Below are 22,396 nucleotides of genomic sequence, written 5' to 3' on the forward strand. Positions count from 1 at the left end.
CGTTTTCTCACTTTGGCTTCTTCTGTCCCTGTGCTCAGTCCTGCCCAGGGAAGGAAGAGTGACTTAACTGGTGGGCAGGAGCTGGGCTGGTCTGCGAAGGCTTCCTCCCCTTTTTTGGTGATATCCACCTCCCTACGGGAAGGGCCCGTTGTCTCTCCTGTTTAAGCTCTAAGTTGTACAGTGGGAGCCCCTGTGTGTGTGTGTGTGTGCACGCGCGTGGCCCGGGGTGTTGGTTGTCCCGTGTTGCCTGTGCCTTGGTGGGTACGTCTGGCTGACTCAGGAGCAGCATTAGCAGGCCCATGGGATTCTCCGCTGACCCTGTCCTCTAGTCTAGCACCATCAAACATGAAGGTGAGATTTTGATTTCTGTTCAGTCCTGTGTCACTGTCTCATTTGGTTTTAAACTTGTGTGAGTAACACGTCATACCCTGTAGGATGGCTATAATAAAAAAGACGGACAATAGCAAGTGCTGGTGAGAATGTGGACACCTGGAACCCTCGCACACTGCTGGTGGGAAGGTAAAATGGTGGAGCTGCTTTGGAAAACAGTTTGGCAGTTCCTCAAAAAAAGTTCAGCACAGAGCTACCTCGTGAGTCAGCGGTTCTACACGTCGGTATATACCCAAGTGAACTGAAAACACGTATCCAAGCAGAGCCTTGTGCATGGACGTTCATAGCAGTGTTATTCTTAAGAGCAAAAAGAGTGGAAACAACCCACAAGCCCACATGTCCATCATTTGATGAATAAATAAGCAAAATGTGGTCTACCCACACAAGGAAATGTTGTTCAGCCATAAACATGAGTGAAGTACTGATACATTTACAACATGCATGAGTCTTGTAAACATTACACTAAGTGAAAGAAGCCAGTCACAAAGGACCACGAATTGTATTATTCCATTTATTTGAAATGCCAGGAATAGGCAAATCTATACAGGCCAAAAGTAGATGAGTGCCAGGTTGCCAGTGGCTAGCGGGTGAGCAGGAATGGGAATGACTGCCCATGGGGACAGGATTTCCTTTTGAGGTGATGAAAATGTTCTGGAGGTAGATGGTGGTGATGATTGCCAACTCTGTAATACACTAAAAGTCACTGAATTGTGCTCTTTAAAAGGGTGAATTTTATGGTTTGTCAATTATATCTCAAAGGAGAAAACCCCCTCAGATTGGGGGTGGGGTTTATTTACCCCCCACCTCAACAGACATGAATCCTCTGCTGTTTGAGATTGGTCTTGTCACTTAGGCTCATGAATAAGCCATCTTATTTGTTAGTTAAACGGATATCCATTTAGCTCACTGTGATCTAGTCACGGTCCTCAGTGATGCACGTTGGTGAATCAAGTGGATACACACACTGCCTGTGTTCTTCCCTTTATCGGTAAATCACCTTGCCCTCCTGCAGCGTTTCTGAGCTGCCCTTACCACATCATCACCGTGGCTCTGCTCACGTCCGCTCCTTCCGTGAAGGCTTCGGAGGGGAGGGCCTCTGTGGCACGGCTCCTGGCTGGGAGGTTAAAAAAGTTCTCCATGAAATCAAGAGAGCAGACAGCACTGGCTTCTCACAGAGCTATTTTGAGTTCGAATAATATAATTTGTATGAACTATTAAAAATTTATATAGCACTGGTACGGCCAAACTGCTCTAATACTTTATTAAATGACTTCTAGGACATTCTTCCCCTTTGAGTTTAAGGAAGGTAAATAATTCAGCTGATGTTGGGGTCTCGAGTTCTCTGGTTCTCTGAAAGATTTTTTTCATTTCCTTATTCTCCAGTGTTCAAATTCAGGTCTATGTATCCAAATATGGGTATCTTTTTCTATTTCTCCTTTGCTACCAGACCACTGACTTATTAAATACATTGATACATTCTGCTGGTTGATAAGTTTGAAGTATTTCAAGATAGTCATGCAGAATAATCATTTGAACATAGAGTCATATTTTATTATTATATTCAGAACCTGGAGTATCATAATATACATATTTGTGAGCTAAGGCCTGTGTGGTTTCTTTTCAAGTGTTTTTCCATACGTTCTAGATTGAAAACATCAGTGCTGGGTCACCATGAAAGCCCAGGTTTATGAGAGTTTCTTAAGCCATGAAGATAATAAGAGTGACAGATTGAACTTTACTGAAGCGGATGAGACAATTAAACAAACACAAAGGAGGGGCAATTTTAAAATAAATTAAATTGAAACAATAGGTTCTGTTTTCCAATAGGTTGTATTTAAAGTGGGTAAAATCAAACTATTCCCATCATTCGATCAATGGTACCAGGGAACCAGATCTTTTTTTCTCTCCAAGTTCTTCTTGCTAGACTCACAGAGTGGTCATCCTTGGCCCCTTCTGATTAGGAAGTATTTTGAAGGATGCACATGGCCGGCTGCAGTGTCTCATTATTTACAGCAGTGGCCTGGTGGTCTCCAATGGGTTTCTTAGCTTGACAACCTTGTGGAGCAAAGTTGTCATTATTTGAGCTTATCTGGCTTGTGGAGTGTTCAGCTGTGTGGAAGGGGTGGGCTGAGAAAGTTGAGGAGCATCCTTAGTAGGATTTTTAGGGTTTTCTTACTAGCCAATGACTTCCACTTATCAGATGCTCCATTTTCTTGAATTTAATTAACTGACAGTTTTGAATCTGAAAATGCCCATGGGGACACACACAGACTTGTCTCATGCGCTGAATGAGCCCTTTCCGATTCTCCTGGCTGCTGTTTGCCTCGTCCCAGATCTGGGACCCACTCAGAGTCAGTGACCTCGAGTCGCTGGCCGGCGCTCCTGAACAGTCTGAGGCCTTTCTGACAGGAGACCGAAGCTTGAGTTTGAGAGCCTGAAGGTGTGGGGTTTAGTGTGGCTCGTGCTGTCTTTGGCGGAGCCTCTTAGCACCTTGTGACTGTCTCCCTGTCGGTGAGTGGAGATAGTAGTTACTGTGAGGTAGGCTGTTCAGGATGGCTAGATCCTTGTGTGGAAGGCACCCCTGGAGCTGACACTCCAACGTCCCCACAGTGAAGCCATGTGGAGTGGCCTCTCTGCGCTGGCCCGCTGCTGTTACCCCTGTCACCTCTTCTCAACCGGGTTTATTTAATACAAAATGCCTCACGATGTGACTTGGCAGTGGTGTTTACAAAATGCCACAGAGATCTGGAGAGTTGCCAAATAGTATATTTCTGGTGATGTTTTTTTAAAAACTTGGTATAAATTTAGTAATAAGAAACTCAGAAAATCCGTGGACTACTAATACTAATTCTAACGTAGAACCTACCAAATTGCTCATAGCGCTTAATAGAACTGCACGATTTAGATGTGGGAGCTTTCTTATGGTGCTAAACATCAGGGATCGGATGTTACCTCAGGTCCCACTTAAGAGCCCGAAAATACGGTACTCGCCATTCAGAGAGACAGAGAATGTACAGTTCCCTTCAGACAATACTCTGCCTTAATTAAAACAAGGAACACTGACCTTTATGCTGAGAGAGCATCAACCTTCAGTTTCCAGTGCAAGTGAATGAAACTAAAAACTAAGAAAGGACTTGGAAATATTTTCTGGGGGGGAAAAAGAATATTTTTAGGAAAATCTGAAAAAATAGAGCTTTTCTTAGAAAGGTCAAGTAAATATGACAGTGTTTGCTAGGCACTTCTAATAATCGCCTGAGTTAAGACAGCCTTTAGGTGTGATGGCAAGTGCTAAACAACCAGTTTGATGAAATTTACAGTTACCTATGGTTTTTAGAATCATGTGAAGAGTCTGAAATTTCATTGCAGAATATTGACCTGGATTCTTACATTGCTGAAATGTGTGATACCATTTGTCCTTAGAAGTTCCAGAGTTGAATATGCAAATAGAACTTGACATATTATATACAAGTCAATCTTTATATACAAGGTTGCTTTTTGAAAACTGAAAAGCAACCCTTTAGAAAATATTAACAAGGTTATAATAGCAAATTCAAACAACCGACATTGAAAGTTTGTGTTATAGTTACTGAAAGGAAACAAATTGAGTTGGCTGGGGAGTGGTCGTCTGGTGTGTGGGTGAGTACCTTTAGGCACTTTAAGTAGCTTCTGAAGCTATTGTAATGCAGTATAATAAGCAGTGATCAAAATGACTGTAAATCATCAATAAAAAGTCAGAATATGCTTAGTGTATTTTATTTAAGAAAATAAATAGAAAGCTTCTGGTTAAACAATGTGGATTCAGTGCTTATATTTATCTCTGTTCCTTCCCAATAACCCACTCAAGTAACAGTTAAGGAATAAAAAAGGATATAAACCCACACAGACAAAGACAAGAGAAGAACAGACAGCAGATGAGAGGTGTCCATAAAACTGTGGGAGAGGAAAAGCAGATGAAGGAGGGGTAACTGGCCCAGGTTTGAGCTTTTCCTGCTCTGCTGAGTTCCGCTGGGGGGAACCCAGAAGAAGCAAGCTGACTCATGTCGCTTCACCCACAAGGGCCAGGAATTGGAGACATGGAAACAGAAAGGTTGGTTGGGAGTCTAGATGGAGGTGATTTAAGTTCCTGATCTACTCGTTACCCCCTGATAGCCGTGCGGCCATCCCTTCTTTACTCTGGCAGAAGAGCTCGTTTATGGAGAAAGATGGAAGGGAATTCTCAGAGAAATTGTAAAAGTTTCCCAGAACTGAAGAGCATGCGTTTTCTTGATTAGAAGTTGTGACAGAGTGCCCAGCACAACGAATAAGCGGGGACCCCACAAGGCACGTCAGAGATTTCATGAAAATGCAGGTGGATAGGATTTCCTAAGTTCCTCTTGAAAGGCGAAAAATAGATTTTATAAAAAATATCTAACGTTAGAATAACAGCCAATTCTCAACAGCAACATTAGAAGCTATAAGACTTTGCACAGTGCCATTGAAATGCTGAGAGAATGTAATTTCCGATCTAGAATTCTTTACCCATGTGGATGATCGATCTTGTGTGAAGAAGAAAAAGAAATTTTAATACATGCAAATTCTCACCATATTTATCTTCCATGAACACATTTCCAAGAAAGTATCAGAGGATGTGTGCCTTCAAAAGAAGGAGGGTGGGACTATGAATGGAGAAGACATGGGGTCTAGGATTCAGTCTGGAACAGAAGCCAAGCAGGTTGGCAGGATGATGCTCAAGAGAAGTCCTGGGTGGCAGCTCCAATCAGGCCAGCAGGAAGTTGGAGGGAAACATGGGGAGTATCTCCAGGAACAAGATGAGTATGATAAATTACCTGATTATGTTTGACCCCAGGAGAGGACTTGTAGATAATATTGTATATAATGGGGAAAGTATAAGTGCTAATATATGGAAAAATTAGCAAGCAAGAAAGTGAGGCAAAAATTCTTGAAAAAATTAAGAATGGAGCAAGAAAGAAAATGTAATCATAGTGGCACAGCTATGAACAGTATTTGCATAGTCATAATACAAACACTACATATCAGTTTAACCAAAAACTAGTGATGTGTGTTGGAATGTATTGGGGGTGAGAGGGGTTTTCATGATTCTATATTAGGAAGATAATTTCTAAAATGAAATAAATCAGGACATGGCAGTAGAAATATTCCATTCAGAAATACATAGATGATAAACAGAAGAAACAGCTAAAAGAGTTTAAAATGGTTGCCATGGAGATGAGGAGAGAGGGAGAAAGGAAACTGCTGTAATTTTAAAAATAGGCCTTGTAGTTACTATTTGACTTTGAAAACTAAGTTTATTGATTGTCTCTAAAATTTTTTTAAAAACAAATTTTAAAAGGTAGGTAAGCAAATAATAAGATTTTATGTAGTTTTCCATCAAAAATGATTGTTAACAACACTTTGAGGGCTCTCCTCGGCTGGGGGAAGACGTTACTCCGTAACTATCTGGTAAGTGTCTACTCCCTCAGCTGCTTTAAGTTGAACCAGTTGCTTTCGTGTCTTATTTCTTTAAGCCTTTTCTCCTTCATTAAATTTAATATACATGTACTCTTTATAGGAAAATCGAAAAATTGCTTAGTGCTCTTTGAGATTTCCTATCAACCAGGAGGAGTTTCTTGGACCATCTTGCGTTTCTTTTTGTTTTATAGAAGCATCTCGAAGAGTGCACCATGATGCAGAAAGCCTAATTTCTCAGTTGGATCTTCTTCTGCATTGTAGGGTGGAGAACACTGTTACTACCACGGGAGCATCAGAGGCGTCAAGGACTCCAGGGTGGCTCTGTCGACCTGCAACGGACTTCAGTACGTGGGGCTCTCGTTGGGAGGACGAACTTGCTTTCATGCCTGCACCCTTCCCATCTCTTCTTTCACAGATGTTTATTTTAGTGACTCTTCTGTGCCCATCCTGTGTTAGGGACTGGACATGGAGTGACAAACAAGGAGGGCGTGGCCCCTGTTCTCTTAAAACTTAGAGTTTGCAGGAGATTCAGACATTAAACAAATAATGACGCAGATTAATATTTAATTGCCATTTTGGTAGTTAACGGGGAGGGGGAGGACAGGGACTTATGGGGTGGCTGAACTCAGTCTGGGAAGGGTGCCTAGGGCTGTATCCCAGAGGGCGTATCCGTCAGATTAGACGTGAGATGAGCAGGAGTTAGCTGGGCAAGGTGGGTGTGAGGGGAGGAGCTCACACTTCGCCTCCCAGGCAGGCTCTAAAAACACCTGTAGGCGCCTCCTGGACCCAAACCCAGGACACTTCACCTAAAGATCTGGTTGTGGCCATGTGGTGAGAAAGGATATGGAAAATCTTATCTTCCCACTTTATAAAAAAACCTTGTGTCTCCCAAAATTAAATGTGATTTGCAATCCAGAGTCGTGCTGCTTGATGGGAATTCACAATTTGCAAGCGTGAAGGTACTTCTATTTGCCTCTTCAGAGTCTGATGGTTTTAGATGATTCTTATGCAGGAAGAACCTGCCTGTTTTCTTATAGATCATGTTGAGTTTGCTTAATAGGAAATTTGACTAGTTGTACACTGTTCTGGAATAATAACTCAGGATATTGGAACTGCATGAATAGTCCCGTCCCAGATTAGTCCTCTAATCTGTCCATTTAGTTTCCAACATTAGTGCTGTCAGATAGGCTCTCGGTGGACACTTTGCCCCTTTGGTCGCCTGTATGCCGTCCAGCACAGGGCTGGGGCCACACAGATTGGTGCTTTAGATTTGGAGCAGCACAAAGGCATTCACTCAGATACACTCTTTATTTTTAAAGACACAGTCTGAAGCTCACTTGCTGTTTCTTGCTGTTTGCCGTCTTTGCTAATTCTCTCCTTGTGTGTTCTCTCGCACTGTAGTGGCATGTTTGAAGATAACGCCTTTGTGTATATGATAGAACCGCTGGAGCTGATCCATGATGAGGTGAGTCTGACTGTGACATCATTCTCCCTGTGGCGTTTTATTCTTCCAGCATCTGTGCCTTTGAGCAATAGAGAACCTAAGGTAGATTTCAATGCGCATTTTACCTAGTGCCTTATTTCAAACTTGGAACGATACCATGAATTTTGAAGCTTAAGTTGCACATCTCAGGCCACACACAAGTGAGGAAGGATGAGAGACGGCCTGCCCAGGCTTCTGGAGCGAAGTCCACTTCTTTCCGGGCTGAGAAAGCAGAGAGGACACTGGTTTCTACTGACCGACGTCTTTTCCTTTAAACTAGCTTTTATTCTCCCTTCTTGAGGTAATTTTACTACTATAAGCATGTACTTAACTTTTGTGAGTCTAAGAATCTTCAGTGGAGAAATCTGTGGATTGAACTATGATTACATTATATAATACTGACTTTTCTTTAGAGATAGGAAAGAAAATAATGTTTAGAGTCATGCACTGGCCAGCAACCTAGACAAGACGCCTTTCTTGTATTATGAGCATTATGCTGAGTGAAATAAGTCAGACGAGAAAGACAAATACCATATGATCTCACTTCTATGTGAAATCCAAAAATGCCGAACTCTTGGAAACAAAGAACAGGTTAGTGGTTACCGGAGGCTGGCGGGGGACACGGGTGAACCTGGTCACAAGGTGCGAACTTCCAGTTGTAAGACAAATAAGTCCTGGGATGTGATGTACGGCATGGTGACCGAAGATAACACACTGTATTGTCTGTACGAAAGTTCCTTAGAGAGTAGACCCTAAAAGTTCTTGTCACAGGGAAAAAAAATGTAGTTGTGTGAGGTGATGGATGTTAACTAAACTTGTTGTGGAGATCATTTTGCAATATATACTTTTAGCAAATCATTGTGTTGTACACCTTAAACTTACACAATGTTATATGTCAGTTATATCACAATAAAACTGGAAAAAGATCACTTACTCTAATAGTGTTGCTCACTATTAGAATGCAACCAAATTTAAAATCTGGTATATATTCATCAAACATTGTAGTGAGGGCTTTCTACATGCTAGGTACTATTTTAGGTCCTGGGGATAAAGTGATGAGCAAAACAGACATGGAGCCTGAGCCTGACGGAGCCTATAGTCTAGAGGGGCAGCCAGGAGTCAGCAGGATGAGTACGTGATTGCATACGGTACTCTGGACAGTGCAACCCGCTAAAGAGAAGCAATGAAGCTGGGAAGGTGGAGTTTCCCCTTCACACTATCTAGGGAAGAGCACAAGGGATGGGAGTTTTGAACAAAGACACTCAGGAAATTAGGGAACTGGAAGAACATTCCAGGAGAGGAGCAGATGTGGAGGTAAGAGTGTCCCTGGTGCTGTGGGGACCCCGAGGAGCCCGGCTCGCCTGGAGAGGAGTGGACAGGGAGGCTGATGGGCACTGAGGTGCTCGTCCCATCAGTGAGAGAAGTGCTCATGGAAACTACGCTTCTGAGAGTGAGCAGGTCAGGATATTGTATCATTTGATGAGGAGCAGAAAACACCTTTTATCTCTAGAGATTTCAAATGTAGATAAAATAGATTTTGAAACAGGTAATAGTCATTTAGGCTATTGATAACAGCAGTTGAACAGATGAGCATTTTTATTCTTTGTTGTGGCAGCGTATCATGAATATGGGGTAATTTCAAGTTTGAGGCAGAAAAGTCATTATATTTTAAATAGTTAATGTTTGAATAAACCTGTGTCATTTTTCAACTAGTAACTATAAAAATTACCAGATAACAAAGACACACCACCTAGATTAAGACATGTTGATTAAGTGAAACGGTTTTCCCTACTCCAGTGGTAAGTAAATAGCCTGTACACAGCAAAATTATTTTGACTCATTCAGCAAAAAATTGACTTTGATTTCTGGCAGTGGTTAATGGCCCTGTCACCCTAAAAAAACAAAACAAAACAAAACCCAAACATGAAAACAAAAAGACCAAAATAACAATTCCCTAAGCCTTACAATTTTTAGGTATGTAAAATGAGACCATTTTCAATGCATCCCTAATAGGACAATTTTGCAGATTTGATGAGTTAATAAATGTATGTGACTATGTCTAATAAACTGTTGAAGGGATTTACAAATAGAAACTGTTATTATGATAACGTTTAAGGCATTGGTTTTGCATTGTTACACCCACAACCGCATTCTCCAGGGGTTGATGGTTACGTGCTAATGCCTCTTCTTTTCCCTTCATTCTTCCTGCTTCCTTTGTTCCATGTGACCATTGGTCCTCCTCCCTCTGGGTAGAGGGGAAGGAACAGCGCTCAAAACTTTAGTCAGTTTTTAAAATTGTGTTGCTAATCCACCCGTGAATTTCATTACTGTAGAGCTCTTTTCACCTGTTACCAGAATCAAGCGTTTGCTTTCGTGGATTTAGATTTTTTGATTTTAGTTCATTATTGTTATTATTAAATTCAGCATGCTTTACAGTAAGTCCAGGAACATGGATGGGATATTTCTAGTGCGAATTCATGTTCTCTCTCAAGCAGCAAATGTATAGCACAACTCTTAATTATTGTAAGTCTTTTATATAGTCTATTAAGAACACTCTTTTTTATAACATTCTAATTATGAAGCTAATACACTGTAGGAAATTTGGAAAAGCAAAGTAAACAAAAACTTAACTAAATAGTAATTATTCATCATTCTATCCCCTAGAGAAAACTTCTCTCCTTTCCCCTAGAGAAAAATTCTTCCAGTTTTCCAATGATATGTTCCCATATTTTAAAAACTAAATTGGATCATTATTTTGTGATATAATTTTAACTCAATCATGTATCTCTCTGGGCCTCAATATTTTTATTTGTAAAATGGGAATAAAATACACACTGTATGGAGCTCTTGTGAGGATTAAATTAGGTAATGTGTACATTAACAGCCCTGGCGCATACTGTGCACCCAGTGATGGAAGCTAATAGGAATCATAGTAGTGGAAATAAGACATTTCTAAAAGTGTAATTTCTAGAGCGAAGGATATGAATACTTTCAAGGTTGTTGACGGAGTTGCTAAATCTCTCCCTGCACTATGCTACCAACTTACTCCTACCAGCGGTGTATGAGAGGGCTTTTTGCCCTACAACCATCATTAATTATGGTTGTCATGATTCTTAAGCCTTTGCCAACTTGATGGCAAAAAATGGTATATCTTTCTTTTAATTTACTTTTTGAAGGAGTATTGAAGTATTTACCATTTTTTCTTATACTCCTTGACCATTTGGTTTCTTTCTTGTGAATTTCCTATTCATGGCTTTGAAGAAAGCTAAGGTTGAAGAGTAGCTAATAAAACTATGCTTTTCCCTAAACTGAAGCAATTGGATAATCCTCTATTATATTTAAAACTAATGTTTCAACAAGATGTATACTTTCCATGTTTGATAGATAAACACAAACATGTAACTGTTTCCATTTTAGGAAGGATGTTAGAGAAAGTTCTAACACTGTTCCATAGACATTTGATGACATCTTGCTTCTTAATTGTCTATAATTGTTTTTGTTTCAGAAAAGCACAGGTCGACCACATATAATCCAGAAAACCCTGGCGGGACAATATTCTAAGCAAATGAAGAATCTCAGTAAGTTTCAGTTGAAGTAGCCATTCTGTTTCCTGTGATAGGAGCCGTGACTGGGGGACTCGGGGGGCGTGCAGCTTGTTGGGAAGTGGAACTGGTCTGAGATCTGGCGTGAGCAGCGTGGGAAGGCAGTGGAGTGAACTGTGGTTTTCAAGTATTGAGGCACAGAGAGGTGATTCCAACAGAAAGAGCGAAATACGGAGCCTAGGAATAAAGCCAGGTTAGAAACCAGAGAGTGTGGCCAGATTTAACAGAGTAATTTACAGTGAGCTTCATCCTTAAATTTCCCTGGCGGGCTATGCTCTTTAGCAAACTTGTATTGTCTCTCATGCTCTCGTCCTGAGACATCTTAAGCACACTGATGTTGGCAAAAGCTTCTTTTGGGTTAGTAGGGCCTGGGTATTTTAATGCCAAAAGTCTTTTATTTATGCAGAAGCTTATGCTGTACATTATTTTTAATTCTAAAATGAAGTAAGCATAGTAGAATTCTAAATTTTCAGACATTGAGGGTCAGGTGGTTGTAGGTCAAATATACACATTCTAATGAGTCTTGAACAGCTCATCCTGTTTTTGAGGATGTTTGGAAGAAAGTTACACCTGTGCATTATATTTGTGACCATGAGAATGTGAAAGTTGAATGATCATATACTTTTTTCATCTTAGTTTGTTGACTTTGAGTTGACATATGTGATCAATGCCGCTATTCCCTCGCATAATATTTTAAAAACGCGCTCCCATTGAAATTCAGCCAAGTGTAAATTTGGTCCTCTGTGCTTACACAGGCCTGGGAGGCAGCGAGCAGTGGCCCCTTCTGTCTGAATTACGCTGGTTGAAGAGGAGGAGGAGGAGAGCCGTGAATGTAAGCGTGGCACTGAGCCCCGGGGCGCTGTTTCCCTCAGTGCATGGGGGCCTGCCCTTACAGTATCAAAGTGTACCTAAAACAGCTGGGATTTGGGGACTCCTCTTACAAACAAAAACAGCAAACCCAAACACCCTGTGATCTGAGTCTTGTAGGCATGTTGCTTGTTATTCGGGTTTCCCTGTGGCGGTGGAAACTGAGGACAGTGTTCCGTGAACCCTGTTGTCATGTAAGGAATGTATTGTTTTCGCTCTATTTTCAAAGTGTTTTCTTGTGAAAATTGCAGTGTATCTTTTTCTATTGAAAGTACAGGCATTTTTTCCCCAATATGTTTTATAGAACATTATATAAAACATGTCTGCTAACAAAAAATGTAGGAGGAAGAGTTAGGTTTTGAAATGTTGACTGTCACACTTATTTCAATTTCTTTCCAATTAAAAATTCTGCTATACCAAACTTTGAAGCTGGATATGTTTTTCTGAACGGAATGAATCCATTTGACCATTAGTATCATGGCAGTTACTAAGTAAGAATCATGTCATTATATAATCAGCGACTGTCGTATGGCTCCCATGTATTGATAAATGTATAGGGTCTTTGTAAGTGAAATTATGTTCCTAGGCTTTTTCATAATAGATTAGAAAGCTGTAATGATGGGGACTGTTTGGTAATTACATGGTGAATGCTATGTAACTGAAAATTAATTCCACAGCATATAGATTACATGGTAATTTACTAGATAACTTAATGAGTAATTATACTGGAAATTGCACATTTTAGATAATGTTTTGCTGGATGTATTTTTTGTGAAAAAAAGTAGACCACCAGCCATCAAAAACTTAGTTAGTGATTAAATCATCCTCTTTTTTATGAGCCTGCCTTTGTATTACGGTGATCGTGGATATGTATATGTATATATATATATATATATATTTTTTTTTTTTTTTTTAGAGATCTCTTCTTACTTGCTCTTGAAGATGTGGCTGGTAATAATAAATTTTATCTAGGATACTGACATTTTACTATAATCTACTGCCATCAAATATAAACTGATCAATGACCATGTGCTATTCTGATTAAATGAGTTTTAAGTAGATTTTCTTTGAAGTTTTAAGTAGATATGAATATTTTTATCAGATCCTATTGCCAAAGAAATTGACATTTATTTATTTTTTACAGAATTATACTGTACATTTTTCTCTAGAATATTTTTACATGAAAATTCATATAAAACAACACGGCTGTTCTCTATCTTGATGAGAACTTTAATGATAGTTAAATATGACTCTTTTCTGAATACTTGAATGCTTACCCACACTTTATAGCCACTTTTTTAGATTTCCCTGACCAGGTTTCTTCCAGGGTGTTTATGAAGTAGGCAGCAAAGAGTTCTTCTGAAATTCGGAGTCAAGCTACAACTTAGCAGTCAGCATCAGAGATATGTTATATCAATCACCCTTATGACCGTATATTTTTATATTTTTATTTTCCACAGCCATCTCGTGGTGTGTTTGAAGAAATGAAATATTTGGAACTCATGATTGTTAATGATCATAAAACGGTAAGAATACAGAATCAGTAGGTTTTAGACCCAGTAGCTTACTTCAGAAAGAATGCATTTCACTTTATGTATCATCATTATTTATTACTTATTAGGGCCAAGATGTTTAGATGCTTGATTTGTTTTGGAAATATTAAATGACTTGATTTATCTCATAGTGTTTGGAAACACCAGGTTTTATAGAATTTTCACAACTGTAAACTTTCCCTTTGTTTAATAATGATTGTAATTAATGAATTTAATTATCTATTTGGCATCTTTCACTTGTCTTCATTTAAAATTCTGATTCTCTACTTTTCTTCATCTATGTATTTGGTTACTGCTTTCTAATTTTCCTCCTTGACTTTGCTCTGCTGACATTTTATTTTTTCCATACTAATTATTATCATTTGTGGCAGATAAGTATATATAATAAAGCCTTGATCTTTAACTGATGATTTTTCTTCTTTACATATGGGAAAGATGAATAGCGTTATGTTACTTTTGTCAAAGTAAAATGTGATTCAATGTGTCGTTTCAGTAACTCTTAAAAGACATGAAAAATAGTTATTGCCCTCCATTGACCCCTCATGGAGATAAAGTAGAAACTTTCTTTACCGTACTCTATTTGACCATTTCCCTTATGAAATATCTTGGCTGGAGCCTGGAGCGTTCTGTAGCATCTTGGTCAGTAGGCTGGTTGTTGGTGTACCCTGTCCTTGCGGGGTGCCGACCAGTGTTTACACCCGGCTCTCTGAAGAAAAAGCCTTGATTTGAAATGTTTGCTGATATCCAAGCTGTAAACGCTCCCACTATGGCTGATGTCGAGCTACCGAAGTGAGGTCGCTAGATGAGGAGCTCGGAACAGACACGTCCGGTGGCTCTTGTGACCTGGGCTCCAACACCCCAGTGCCACACTCCCCAAACTGTCCAGGCCAGTTGTAATATTTGTTGTAATTACGTAACTTAACATTAAAAATTGCATGCACCAAGACAAAGAGTAGTTGTTTTTATGAAAACTAAGTTACATTTCTGGAAAGATGAGAATCTTTTAAGGAATACTTAAAATCCAGGTATGGGTGAAAAACTCGTAAAAGATTGCAATGCAAATTCAGAGTGCTTTGCAAATATCTTTAAGTCCTTGTTTCACGTTGAGGAAGTCAAAATTAGAGTAGTAGACTTATAGGATGAGGTTGTGTTTTGTACAAAAATGACAGCATGAAATTCTCATCTACAGACCCTGCTTAGAAAGGGCCTTGAAACCAAATATTTTTTGAAATAAGGTGACAATTTATAGTTAAACTTTTGAGTCTCTACTCTAACAGTTGTTTTCTATTAATTACCAAGTACTAATTCAAATATGCTGAATATTATTCAATAGAATACCTCTTAATTTTATATGCAGGTTTATTTTATTTACCAGCAGCTTTTAAATATATTGCTTGACTCCAGCAGCCCAGGGTTTCAACGGTTTGGATCCTGGGTGCAGACATGGCACCACTCATCAGGCCAAGTTGAGGCAGCATCCCACATGCCACAACTAGAAGGACCCACAACTAAAAATATACAACTATGTGCTGGGGGGGATTTGGGGAGAAAAAAAGCAGAAAAAAAAAGAAGATTGGCAACAGTTATTAGCTCAGGTGCCAATCTTTAAAAAAAAAAATTAAAGAGATACATTTAAAAAAATAAAAAATAAATATATTGCTTGATATATGTTAGAAGAAGCAGAATTTTTCAGAATTACATATAATTTAGGAGAGGTCTTCCCTGGTAGAAAGGAAAACTAAATGTCTAGGGAGCCATTTTAGATAATGAAGGCTAAAATATGAGTGTCTGAGTGATTGCTTGAAACCCCAAGATAGTTTTTTCATCTGAATTATTTTTGTTGATTGAGACATTGAGATTTTTTCCGGCTACTTCTCAATCCTTAGCATTGTGCCACGTTGTGAAATTATGGCTTTTCGAAACCTAAGCTTTTTCCAACATCATTATACAAATACTTTTAAAGTAGGGGTAGGGGAAATATCAATGAAGATATATATGATGCCTTTAAATTCACAAAGTGCATTCACACGTAGCTGGTAGTTGATGGATGACTGGTTGTTCCACGTCTCTTGTTCCACCATGCTCTGTTAGGGAGGTACGTGAAGCTATCGACCAGAGAGCAGATCTCAGTAAGTGTGCAAATAGGAAACTTGAGAAGTTTATATAAATAAAATTATATATTTTAAATTTATTTTTTAGGGGCTGGCCCGGTGGCACAGCGGTTAAGTTTGCACATTCCACTTCGGTGGCCCAGGGTTCGCTGGTTCGGATCCCCAGTACAGACACGGCACTGCTTGGCAAGCTATGCTGTGGCAGGCTTCTCACATATTAAAAAAAAAGTAGAGGAAGATGGGCATGGATGTTAGCTCAGGGCCAGTCTTCCTCAGCAAAAAGAGGAGGATTGGCAGCAGATGTTAGCTCAGGGCTAATCTTCCTAAAAAAAAAAAAAATTTATTATCTTTTCAAATGGAAGCATTTAGATAATCTTGTCTTTATTTTATGAATAATAAAATAGCATCCTCCTTTAAAATATTTTCTTATGTGGAAAATTTCTACACATTATACCATATATTCTGTGATAAAGTTACCTTATTTAGGCTACCAAATATTTTAATGGTAAATCTTGGTAATTCACTTTATTGTTATTAAAATGAGTGAAAACTAGGAATGATATATTCCTCTGTTTTTGAAATCAGGAAAAGAACTTAATTTGCACTGATAAATTTGGAGGAAATGTATGTGAAGAAATGAAAAAGAAATGCAAGTTTTTAATCTTGAGTGGTAATATTGCCTAAAGTAGAAAGAAATTACCTAAGAAGATTTCTACTGTTTAAAGAAATATTACTCTGGGCCAATAGAACTAAATATATTCCTTTTGCTTTAAGACCAGGGTACATCCTAGTCCATAATAGTCCAAACAAGTGTGTCATTTTATCAGAATTCCTTTTCTTATGAGAGTTGATAAAAATTCTTTTTTAAGGTATGCTTTATGTGAGATGAAGATAGATCTGAATTTGATTGCCACAGACAGTGAAAACTTGGATGAGAGTACTTAAATTCACATGTTGAAAGTAAAGCTGAGCTAGAATAATTAGTGTCTATTTTTTAGTGTCTGGAGGTTTGCTGTTGGGTTTTAGGGTGATGATCGCACTGAGATTACTCATCTTACAATCTTCATGCCACGTGAGACAGGGCAGTAATTTTGATAACTGTCACCCTTGGGCTGAAAATCAAGCTCTAATTTTAATTTTTTTCAAAAAGCAAATTTCTTAAGGATTTTATTTGTTCAGGAAGGAAAAGCAAATTTGGCGCTTTAAATGTAGATTATTTTCAGTGATCAGAAAATGTGAAAGTAAGTTTTATCATAAATGGAGATTGTACATTTTTCTTTGTGTGCGAAATTAGTTCTCATTCCTGCAGGAAATAGAAACATTTTGCCTACATTTCCATTCAAGCTTACCTTTTTAATTCAGAGAAACCTAATACTGGCTTCCTGAAAAAATGCACTTACTTTATTTTGAATAATCACCCTGTTATCAGTGGCTTTCAATTAGGAAAAAAAAATCTCTCGGTTTTGTGGAAAGCCTCTTGGTAGCTGAGCGGCAGAACCCAATTTATGAGTCAATTATAGCCTTGATATAGGTCTGCAAACATTTCTTTGAACCACTTAAGCTAAATATAAATATTAAAAACCTTATTCTAATAGAAAATTAGTTGAAATATTTTAAAGTGCATGAAAAACAAATATTTTACTTATACTTTTGCTATATTTTTACATGTAAGTCCAGAAGTACAAATATGTAATGATAACAAATATTTTTCAATGTAAACTTCATTTGATTTTCCTTGCTTAAAAACCACTCTATCTTATAGGTACCTAACAAATTATGAGTTCTCATCAATAATCATGATTTATTAAGAATATACATATACTATTTTGTAAGAATTGTTAACTGAAAAAGTTTATCTCCTATCTCAACCCAGAGTAGGCACTGAATTCTAGCTGTTTGATCTTGGCAAAGTTATTTGTCCTCTCTGAGCCCCACTTTCCACATTTATAAAACAGGGATAAAAACACCCGCCTCATAGAGTTGTGAGGAGCAAACATTTGTTGTAGAGAAACACTCGTCATGGATCCTAGTAAATCCTAGGTGCTCAATTAAATGGAGCTTTAGTGCCCAGATCTCATGGTCACTGTTGGTCCGTGCCTGACTCGACTCTCAGCAGCATTGGACACAGTTGGTTACTCTCACCTATTTGAAGCATTTTCTTCATCTTAATAGCTCTCCCTCACTACCCATTTCTTCTTAGTCTTTTGCCTTTGGCCTTTGGAATTATGGGAGTGCTCCATAGCTTGGTTTGGGGCTCTCTTTTCTTTCTATAACTCTCACCCAAAGGGCCCACTTCCAGTCTCGTCTTTACGTAATAGCACGACTTTAAATTCAGCACTCTCTGCTTTATACCTCTAGCCGCTGAGTTCCCTTCTCAAGTACCCAGCTGCCTCCTCGACATCCCTACCTCAGTGTTGGATGGGCACCTCACACTGGACATTCGAAGTCAGAACTCTTGGTTCCTTAGTCCTAACTTTCTCTTCCCCTAATCTTTCTCACTACTTTAAATGGCACCACCATCCCCCAGCTATTCAAGTTCAAAACCTAGGAGTCATCTTTTATTCTTCTCTTCCCTCACCTTCCACATCCTATACATCAGCAAGTCTTGGGAACCCTGTCTTCACAAAGAGTCCACCCACCTCTCTCCACAGAGGTCCAGCTGTCACCACCTTTGGCCTGCACTGCTGCAGTCGTGTCCCCGCAGGTCTCTGCTGCCATTCACTCGCCCCACAGCAGGCAGGGCAATCTTTCTAAAAGGAAAATCAGAGAGGTGGAAATTACAAATACCCACTAAATAAAGAACTTGCCACTTTTTGCTAGACTTTAAAAAGACTTCATTTTATTAATTTGTTTAACTTACATGTCATATTTTCCATGGTCATTATGCTATAGAAAGAAGTTCCCCAAAAGGACAAATTAATGTTCAGAAGCATAATAGGTGCATAACACCACTGCATTAGAACAGGTGTCAGCTAATATCTGTCCTCTCTTTTTGCCATGGGTGCTTCTTAATGTCCAGACTTTTTTTTAAGTGTGCAATTCGGTGGCATTTGGTACCTTTGCTACGTTGTGCCACGATTACCTCCATATAGTTCCAGAACATGTTCATCACCCCAAAGGACTTAATGTTGAAAAATTAATTTTACTTTAAAAGATATCTTTGAAATTTTTCAGCTTGTGGAATTTGCTAGGGAACTTAAAATCCTTAGCTATTTACAGCAACTTCTTTATTTTAAGTTTCAAAACCCTGTTAAAGTGCCTGAAAATTTTTAGATCAATATGATGTTTTATGACCCAGTTACTTGCATAGATTGAAGTTTACTGTAAAAAAGCTTGTGAAGACAGTTTGGGTGAGATTATGATGCATGGCGGTAGCAGTGACATAAAAAGTAACAGTAATGCTGTCTGAGTCTGTTCAGGCTGCTGTAATGAAATACTGCAGACAGGGCGGCTTATAAACCGCAGACATTTATTTCTCACAGTTGTGGAGGTTGAGTAGTCCCAGGTCCAGGTGCCGGCATGGTTGTGTTCTGGGGAGGGCCCTCTTCCTGGCTCACAGCCGCTGCCTTCTTGCTGGGTCCTCGAGTGCAGGAGGGTGAGGGAGCTCTCTGGGCCTCTTTGTAAGAGCACTAATCCCATTTGTGAGGCTCCACCTCATGACCGACGCAGCCCCCAAGGCCCCACCTCCTAATACCATCACTTTGGTGGTTCCCATCTCAACATATAAATCTCGGGGGGGACACAAACATTCACACTGCAACAAATGTTATATATAAACAGTTATAAATTAATAAATGCTACTAATAACACAATACTGACTTATTGCACATTTATCACGAGTTGTCAATGTGCTGTGTGTTATAAAAAATAGATATCAGGTGTGTGAGCATGAAGACATATTCTTTGTTTAAAAGACATGGTAACAGGGATAGAGAGGCTGAAATGAAGGGAGTGACAAATTTATAGTGCGAAAGTGGACAGAGGAGGAGAACAGAGTATCACGGATTTCCAGTGTAGAGATATTTTTGATCTTTATGAACGTTGCGTTATTTTAGTGATCATAATGGAAGAGAGATTTGAAAGACTTATGGTAGAAATCCCATTGGGTAGTTTTGAGTAGGTTTTTCTTTCTCCTCAGGAAGGGCATGAGCTCCCTGTGGTCGACGTTTGCTCTCAAATGTCCTCTTTTCTAAAACTGCATTCCTCCAGACATTGTTGTATAATTATTCTATTAATTTCCTTAAGTAATCATAAATAACCCTAAACACTGCTGACTATCGGTGTGCTTCATTTTTGCTTTTCGTCTCTCTTTGTTCTGACTTTGAGCCGTCACAAGCAAAAGGCTCCGTTTGGGGAGGGATTCCTCTCAAAGAATATCCTAAAATGTGTGACAAATGCATCCATACCACGGACAGTGTCTAAAGTGCTGCCTGAGACATGTTCTTGATCTGAGTGTCGAGCAAGGAGGGCTCGGACGGCATTTCTTGCTCTAAGCCCTTCATAAGCTGGGGAGGGTCTCAGTGGAAGCAGAAGGGTTGCATTTGTAGATGTGAGGACTGAATGAACCTCTCCTCGGGGTAAAGCTCTGCCCGCGGGTCACTGTGGGCCCCCTCTGTACCCGGAACTGGAGCAGGTGCTCAGCTAGCCGGAGAAGCAAAGTAAGAACCACCATACTCAACATGGCACACATTGAATTCTGTATTTTTAATCTCCATTTCCTCTACTGCTGTGAGATTTCTGCTCGTACTGAATTTTGAAGTTTACCATTAAATGATGACTTGGCAGTGACTGGTTTGTCTTTCTTCCCCAGTATAAGAAATATCGCTCTTCTCATGCGCACACCAACAACTTTGCCAAGTCTGTGGTCAACCTTGTGGATTCTGTGAGTAGCCTGGTTTTCTTGAACCTATTTTTTCAAGATGGAATGGTGTTATTGCTATTCGCTTGTTACTTCAGTTCTTTCTTGGGCAAAAGTAAAAGTGCCATCCTTGAGCTCATCTGGCTGAGAAATTACAGAGTGGTCTGCCTCACCGAGAGCAGTGGTGTCAGAGTTTAGGGAGATGTTGAGTTATGCTTGGAATCCCAAAGCTGTGTTAGCATTGCTTCAAGTCGCGTCTAGACCTCATTGTCACCAAGCCTGGAAGGACAAAAATAGTGGAGAAAACGAGCTACCAAAAGAGTGTAAATTGTACTCATCAAATGAGACTTTGTTGAGCTTATGGCAAAAGAGATATATGTTCTGTGTATATATATGGCAAAAGAACTAGTAATTGTCCTAAATATATGAACTAATAATTGTCTTATATATGAGCTAGTATTGTCTTAAATGTATAGCAGAAGAACCAATATCTTGAGGTGGAGTGTGTTTGGAGAATAGAAGAAATATAAAAAAATTTTTTAAAAGAACCCAGATTTATTTTCTTAGTGTTCCCATTAGTGGAATGCTTCAGACTTTATTTCTAGATGACAGAATTAAATGCAATCTTCAAATAAAACTAATTAGAAACAGTAAAATATATATCTTCTTACAAAGGCTTCTAACTACAAATCTTTCATATTGATATTTTTTGCCTCTCAAAGTTATAGAGAATGAAAGTTAAGATTTTCTTCCTTTTTCCTGCTTTAGGTAAGAATTCGATAGATGTGAATATTATTCATTATGTTCCAATAAATAGTTTAATTTGACTAGTCATAATTTAAAAATAGTATACTACTTCTTTGTGTATTCTAATGTAAAGTGCTATCTTGTTCAGCTAAAAATATTTTTACCTGATATTTACTGTATGTTCCCTCTTAACTGGGAAAAAAAGCTTTTTTTTTTTTTTTTAAAGATTTTTTTATTTTTTCCTTTTTCTCCCCAAAGCCCCCCGGTACATAGTTGTGTATTCTTCGTTGTGGGTTCTTCTAGTTGTGGCATGTGGGACGCTGCCTCAGCGTGGTCTGATGAGCAGTGCCATGTCCGCGCCCAGGATTCGAACTAACGAAACACTGGGCCGCCTGCAGCGGAGCGCGCGAACTTAACCACTCGGCCACGGGGCCAGCCCCGAAAAAAAGCTTTTTATAAATTGCCAACTATCTAAATGATACTTTCTCCAAAGAACTGCCCTCTTGCCTGCCTTTTAAACAATCCAATCACCTCCAATCGTGAATACTCATGACGTGTCGTACCTGGCCGACACAGCAGAGCGCAGGTAGAGCGTGCGAGGATGGGCACGCTGTATCATGCAGAGTTAGGGCTCAAACTCGGAGAGCCAGTTGATACCCGGCTTATTAACTTTCTTTGGTTTCAGCTCTTGTCAGTCTTCTCAGAGGAAAACTATAAGTGAATATGGAAAAGAGAACTTAAGCACAGCTTGTCCCTTGCCACAGCTGTTTACTCTGGAGCGTCTCTGTGTTAGACGTTTCACCGTGATTTAATAGAATCACGTCTTGCAAAGAGAAGTTTTTATTTTGGGTTATCATACAAGCTTCTGGGGCCGACCAAGTAATTTTTAAAAGACGTTACGTTTCACTCGTTCCTCGTTGTAAACTCGTTACAGCTCCAGGTTGCTTTAGATGTGATAATATTTCCTTTCCTCACTGTCTTCAAAGATCATCCATCATTTTCTCAAATAGCTTGAAAATAGGACAAAATGACAACCTTCATTGAAATTGCTTAGTTGTGTGAGTTATTTAGCTATTGGGCCAAAAGTAGAGAAAGAGAGCAGAAAGACAGTTTAGACATTGTGAGTGAGGCCGCCCGGTGGTGAGGATGGAGGGGGTGGTGCAGGCTGTTCCTCCCTGTGGGCCTCAGGTCCGTGCCTCTCTCCCAGGGCTCTTGTACTTGTCATATGACAAGGCCTCCAGGGGAAACCCGCCACGCTGTTGGTGCTGGTCCGAGGACCTAGTGACCGTTCCAATACTGCAGGACCAACGGGTCGT

The 22,396-nt window shown here is 39.4% G+C and overlaps 1 protein-coding gene across 6 annotated transcripts in view; it reads left to right on the top strand.

Annotated features, from left to right (window-relative positions):
• ADAM23 (ADAM metallopeptidase domain 23) overlaps positions 1-22,396 on the top strand; it is a 151,839-nt gene that overhangs the window by 80,061 nt on the left and 49,382 nt on the right. For all 6 annotated transcript variants that reach the window (XM_070242155.1, XM_070242154.1, XM_023622491.2 and 3 more), the window contains exons 5-10: positions 6,121-6,203; positions 7,261-7,324; positions 10,848-10,920; positions 11,700-11,776; positions 13,272-13,337; positions 20,286-20,357. In XM_070242155.1, coding sequence (XP_070098256.1) covers positions 6,121-6,203; positions 7,261-7,324; positions 10,848-10,920; positions 11,700-11,776; positions 13,272-13,337; positions 20,286-20,357 — 435 coding nt within the window. The remainder of the gene's footprint in view (positions 1-6,120; positions 6,204-7,260; positions 7,325-10,847; positions 10,921-11,699; positions 11,777-13,271; positions 13,338-20,285; positions 20,358-22,396) is intronic.

Source organism: Equus caballus, chromosome 18, assembly GCF_041296265.1.
Source record: "Equus caballus isolate H_3958 breed thoroughbred chromosome 18, TB-T2T, whole genome shotgun sequence".
In the NCBI taxonomy this organism is placed as follows: domain Eukaryota; kingdom Metazoa; phylum Chordata; class Mammalia; order Perissodactyla; family Equidae; genus Equus; species Equus caballus.